Source organism: Hippichthys cyanospilos, chromosome 14, assembly GCF_059441005.1.
Source record: "Hippichthys cyanospilos isolate Australia breed blue-spotted pipefish chromosome 14, RoL_Hcya_1.0, whole genome shotgun sequence".
Taxonomy (NCBI): domain Eukaryota; kingdom Metazoa; phylum Chordata; class Actinopteri; order Syngnathiformes; family Syngnathidae; genus Hippichthys; species Hippichthys cyanospilos.
In genome coordinates this window covers 1,678,973-1,684,811 of record NC_142382.1, presented here as the reverse complement: position 1 = coordinate 1,684,811, position 5,839 = coordinate 1,678,973, and the positions used below count along the sequence as shown (strand labels likewise).

The following is a 5,839-nucleotide window of genomic DNA, read 5'->3' as shown; positions in this document are numbered from 1 at the left end:
TTTTTTTTTTTTTTGTGGGGAAAGAAAGAACATCTCGTTCGTGACGTATTGTACACACGTTTTATCATATATGACATATACAGACTGCATTTTTTTTTTTACGGTGGGTCTGAAGTACGAATCACAAAGACTAACTGAGGTAAGGGTGTCAAGCGGAGGGCCCGCGGGCCGGCTCTGGCTCGCAGATGGGTTTAATCCGGCCGGCGAGATGACCCTGTACACGCATATATTGTGTGTGTATATATATATATATATATATATATATGTTTATATACTGTACATATATATATTGTACATATATCTATCAAATTGTCTCGCGGGCTGGATTCAACCAGTTTGCGCAACATGATCGGTAAGGCTGTCACAAAAAACACACCCCAAAAATGGCATTGCTATTTAGTGTTTGGAAAAAAAGACATTTGTGTGTGCGAGCGTGTGGGCCGGGACACACTTTTTTTTTTTCAGTCCGGCCATGAAGCGTTTTTTACAGATGAAAGAATGAAAAGTGACTCACTCTAAATCACAGGTGTCAAACTCGCGGCCCGGGGGCCAGATCCGGCCCTCCACATCATTTTTTGTGGCCCGCAAAATGCTGATTTGACTTCAAGTTTCTGCAAGTTGTCTTTAACTTTTAAAAATCTGTGTCTTTAACTTTTGAAAATCTGTGGAGAAAATACGACCATTTTTTAATTCACAATCAGTTTTTGCCAACCTCACATTTCAAAACTTAGTGCGTGCTTTACGAAAGCATTTAAAAAAGATTTGACTTCACAGTCATACCGGCCCTCTGACAGAAACTAGAACGACAATGTGGCCCATAGTAAAAATGAGTTTGACACCCCTGCTCTAAATCTTGCCCCCCCCCCCCCAAAAAAAAGTCTTAAAGAAATACCCTGAATGTGAGGCTAACACTTTTGGGTGTTGTTGACTGTTCTCCCGATCCTTTTGCCTTATTTGATGGATTTAGTTGTGGAACTCGGCCAGAGTCCGAATCGCGAGGCTTGGATTCGGCCGATGGCGTAGAACGCCGAGCGCGACATTTCAAAGCGCAAAAGTAGAAGAAACCGGGCCCCGAGTTTCCCTTCCTCGCCCGCCACATTCGACTTTGGAAAAGGTTCTACGACGCGCAAAGGCCATTTTTCGGTGCCGAATTAGGCCCGTGAGCCAAAGGTTCTTTTCAAGGCGGAGGCGGAGGGAGTCCAGCGCTCCCTCGCGTAAGACATCTTAGCTGGCTTTGACGCGCCCACGTCTCAAAGCGGCCTTTGCGCTCATGCGACGGACAAAGGCGCGGGCGGCGCTTCTTAAACGGGGAGCCGTCGCCGCTTTGGTTCACTCGCCCGAGCGACGATCGAGTTTTCTCCTCCCTCGGCCGAGCGGCAGAAGCGGAAGAAGAAGATAAGGATGCGCAGGGCCAACGTCCTTCGGCTGGTGACCTTTTGGCTGGTGCTCCGCGTGCCGGGTGAGAGTCCCCGGCGTCGCCTTCGCCTTGGCCTTCGCCCTCCGGATCTCCAAGGGATCAAGGCAAACGTTGAAAACCGAACAGCGCGGTCCCGACGACGGTTTGGCCCAAAGCGTTCTGATTACGGGGGAGGGGGCGGAACGTTAAACGTGGCTCGAACCATTCCGATAACGGGGGTGGAAAGTTAAATATCCTCGTGACGGAAGGAACTCGCGGTTGAGAAATGTTTTCGACCAAGCTGTTTCGGAGGCCAAGTAGCGCGGCGGCCTGGCGTCAAGGAGCCCGTCCGGGGGTCCGGCGACCCTCGCCTCGCCCCGCCCCGCCCCGCCCCGCCCCGCCCCCATTGTTCAACCTTGTTCTCTTTCGTCGCAGGGCTGAAAGCTGCCACCGAAGAAAGCAAGACCGTCGGAGAAGGCAAGGAGATCCAATTGGAATGCACTGTAGCAGCGGCCGCAGCCAAGACACTGAATTGGATTAAGGAGGGCCCTCCCGAAGTGACGGTTGCCACCGGCAGTAAACACGCCAACGCATGTGCGGGTGAAGTCTGACTTGCATTTGTCAAACGACGGCCACGTGACTTGCTAAGGGCAAATCCAATTTGCATGCGCGGACACGTTTACGCTTCAAGGCCAAAGATTTTGCGCGCATCTTGACATCTTGCGCTTGACAAGATGACGACTGCGCGCGCGTCTTTTCAAAGATGCGCTCGCAATTCACGCGACCGTTGATGTCGATTCTCAAACGAAAACGTCACCTAGATGACGTACAAAGCGAGTTGTTTCGAGGGGTGCTTTGTGCCTTCACGGAAAAAAGCCCCAAACTTTTGGAATGAGAGCATTCCGATATGTTTTGTTGACGTCACAAAAGTTTTCGGTGACGAAGCGAGGTGATTTATTTTTCTCGTCGCCCAATGACAACACCCGCTTGAGCAACCGGATCGCAAGGCGCCCCGTCAGCTTTTGACAAGAATTTTAGCTACGAATTTTAGCTGCGGCTTACAGTGCCCCCGGCGTGGCGGTGGCGCCGAAGCAGCGGCTTTTTTTCCCTCGTGTTCACGCTGACCTTCGCGTGGCCGACGCTTGACAAAGTATCCGAGTGGAAAGTGCAGTTGCATGTTGTTGTCGCAAATCGTTAGCTACTTGGGATAATGCCGCGACTCCTCCGAGGGATCCCAAGTACAGCACGGACAGGGCTGTCCTGGCGCCAGAAGGACACCTGACTCTCAAAGCTGTGACGAAGGAGGACGAAGAAAAATACACCTGCAAACTCAGAGATGGCGACGCCATCAAGGTCTACAACTTGAAGGTCACTAATGGCAGTGGCGGTGAGTTGAATTCCGGTGCGGCGGCGCGTTTTTGCGGGCGGGTTCCCGCTTTGCGGCGGTGCGTTTTTGCGGGCGGGTTCCCGCTTTGCGGCGGCGCGTTTTTGCGGGCGGGTTCCCGCTTTGCGGCGGCGCGTTTTGCGTGCGGGTTCCCGCTTTGCGGCGGCGCGTTTTTGCGGGCGGGTTCCCACTTTGCGGCTGTCTTTGTGCGTCAGAGGCGTCTCTCTCCCCTTGGCCCGGCCTGCTGCTCTGCGTCCTGGGCCAGCTGCTCTTCTACTTGTTCTAGCTGAGCAGGTGAGCAATGAGCCCCCCCCCCCCCCCCTCCCCCCCCCCCCCCCCCCTCCCAACGAGTTCACGTCCAGACCTGAGCGGGTCATGTATTTCGTTTTTTTTTTTTTTGTTGTTTTTTTTTTTTTTGCAGACGCAGCCGGAGCGGGCGTCCGCCCCTTTGCGGGAGTCCCGATGGCCGATGCGGCCGCTGGCGCCGTTTCACGCTCCTGTGTGTTTTTCCGCCCAGCGCCGCTTGATTTTTCCGGCGATCAATAAAAGCCCGCGTGTACTTAAGTCCGGCGCTCTCTATCGTAAGTCTGTACTGGCCGTCTACGTGCGTCGCTCCACCGTTTCACATGCGCGCCGCTTAGTCTGGCAAAACCCGCACCGGTAATTGCATTGAATTGATTCCATTTGACTTTGACAAAGCATTGATTTATCTGATAAATTTGTAGTTTTACATTTAAAACAGGATAAGCATTTCCGTTCACATGCACGCTGCTGTGTTTGGCAAAACCCGCACTAATGATTGCATTATCTGATAAATTTGAGTTTTACATTTAAACAGGATCCCGATTTGAATGTGTAGCGCCAACTGACGCGGATTTAGCTTGAATAAATTTGAGTTTTACATTTAAACAGATCCAGATTTTAGTGTGTACCGCCAACTGATGCGGATTTCACTTTTTTCCCAAATCACGTAATGCAATTCATCATTCAAAAGCCCCTCAATTAGATCTTTGCGTGTCTGATGATGATGTATACGTCGTGAACGCCGATTCCATAGAATGTGCATCCTGATCGAATGCCGCGCTCCGGTTGGCTGCTGCCGTTGTGCCCGTCCTGGCCACCGGGGGGCAGCACTTCCACAATATTGCTCATACTTAGCCAATATTGCTCACAAAGAGGATAAAGAATACGCCCGTGGCTATCCGCTTTCGCGCGTCGTGTGGATTAGTGTTGCGAATGTTAGCATGGAGCTAGCGGGGGCGGCTCATGTGCGCGACTCTCGGAAAGCGTGGATGACGCCGTCGTGGGCGGGCGGCGGCGCCGGCGGCGAAGGCAGGAAGCCCTTGAGTCCGTTGCCGCCCAGCCAGAAGGAGTGGCGCTTGTCGGGAACCGGGGCCGCCGGGGCCGCCGGGGCCGCCGGGGCCGCCGGGGCCGCCGGGGCCCCCGGGCCGGGCCGGGCGGCGTCCGCCGTCTCCCGACCGCCTTCCCTGGGCGCCGGTCGAAAGGTGGACGTCTCCGGTCCCGCTTTGCTCACCGGGGGTCCCGCCGCCTCCGGCGAGGGCTGGCGGTACACGCTGAGGAAAGCGCTCCGGTAGAGGCCCAGCTGGCCGTCCGGCGGGACTCGGGAGCGCGGCGGTTTCTCGCCGGGGCGGCGGCTGATGCGGGCGCCGGCCCGGCGACGGGACGCCCAAGTCAGCAGGACGTAGACCAGGGCGCCCAGGAGCAGGCCCACCAGCACCGACAGGCAGAAGGCCGGGATCGCGCGCTCTGGGGTCGGGATCAAAAAAAAAAAAAAAATCCCGTCGCTTTTGCGTCTGCGTGTCGGCGCTGCGTATTACGACTCCAATGAAGTTGAGACCATGTCCATGAAACCGGAAAATTATTCGCAAAATCGATATTCCACACTACTTTTTTAATACAAATATATATACATGCACACATACAAGTGTTAATGCTTTTTTTGCTCGGTTTTCCTCATTTCTTTTGATATACATCAAAAGTGCGCAGTTGTTCCCACTTTTACATTTACATAAAAAACGGGTGTAATGCAAAGGAAGTGTCGCAAAACACTCTCGACCGGAATATTCCGTAGGTTTCAAGCTTTTTCTCTTCACCCGTTAGTACCAAATCATTTTTTTTCTCCAAATCAATTTTTTAATTCCTTGAGCTGCCGCAGGAAATCGATAGAGATACTGACCTGTATCAAACGATTGAAGTATTTGCAGAAAGGGGCTGCTGTCATTATGCGCCATTTTCCCACGCGTTGCGCCTGGTCCTCGAAGACGAGCTCGTGCTTCTTTTGCACACCGTGTCCGGAGGCTGCGTCGGAAAACTTTGCGCTCGCGCTTCCTTCCTCCCTTTTAAAAGGAGCATAGCTTATCGTAACCTCGTCGTTCCCTCATTTCTTCCGGCTCCGGAACCTGTCCGATGATTCGCTGATGATTCTGGACTGCTATTTTGCCTTTGTAAAATAAAAGAGGCAAAAGATCGCTTCATCGATGGAACTTTTCCAAGCCGGTGGCTTCGCTATCGGCTAGCTATCAAGCGCTCCGTCTCCGGAGGGATTTCCTTCCATTGTTTGGCCGGCTTTGCACTTCGCCCCGCTTCCAAAGCGTCAAATTGCTCCCGTTGGACGAATGCTCCATTTACATATCCGTGAAATTCTTTTCAATGCGGGTATGGGTATTTCCAGATGTCATGCTTGTTGACTATCGCGGTTCCGTTCGAAAAAGCAAATTCTGCACGTCCATTCGAGAACATCCTTTCAAATGATCGCTAATCATGAAGCGACCTATTGCTAAGCGGCCGAGTTGCGTTGGGGGTTTCCGCAAGTATTAGCGCATCTGATTCCACGCAAGAACATGGAGGCTTTCAAATTCAAGTTAAAACTGCGTTGGCTTCCGGCGCGTTTTAGCGCATCTGATTTCATGCAAGAACATCATTCCTTTCAAACGAAGAACAGGTGAACTGGAACATGGAACACCTTATTGCTAAATTGTGCTCGAGTGACTCCCATTGTGAAAGCTCGGATGCCTTTCTTTTGAAATTGGACATTTTGT

At 52.5% G+C, this 5,839-nt stretch overlaps 2 protein-coding genes across 2 annotated transcripts; one reads left to right on the top strand and one right to left on the bottom strand.

Moving 5' to 3' along the window:
* Window positions 1–1,258: 1,258 nt before the first annotated feature.
* On the top strand, window positions 1,259–3,344 carry LOC148412451 (uncharacterized). The gene is made up of 5 exons (XM_088433238.1): window positions 1,259–1,459; window positions 1,832–1,990; window positions 2,595–2,783; window positions 2,996–3,074; window positions 3,202–3,344. The coding sequence occupies exons 1-4, from the start codon at window positions 1,402–1,404 to the stop codon at window positions 3,064–3,066; spliced, it is 477 nt and encodes a 158-aa protein (XP_088289364.1). The 5' UTR covers window positions 1,259–1,401; the 3' UTR covers window positions 3,067–3,074; window positions 3,202–3,344.
* Window positions 3,345–3,463: 119 nt separating this feature from the next.
* On the bottom strand, window positions 3,464–5,670 carry LOC148412450 (myc target protein 1 homolog). The gene is made up of 2 exons (XM_088433237.1): window positions 4,978–5,670; window positions 3,464–4,547 (listed from the first exon to the last, which is right to left on the bottom strand). The coding sequence occupies exons 1-2, from the start codon at window positions 5,030–5,032 to the stop codon at window positions 4,045–4,047; spliced, it is 558 nt and encodes a 185-aa protein (XP_088289363.1). The 5' UTR covers window positions 5,033–5,670; the 3' UTR covers window positions 3,464–4,044.
* Between the last annotated feature and the right edge of the window lie 169 nt (window positions 5,671–5,839).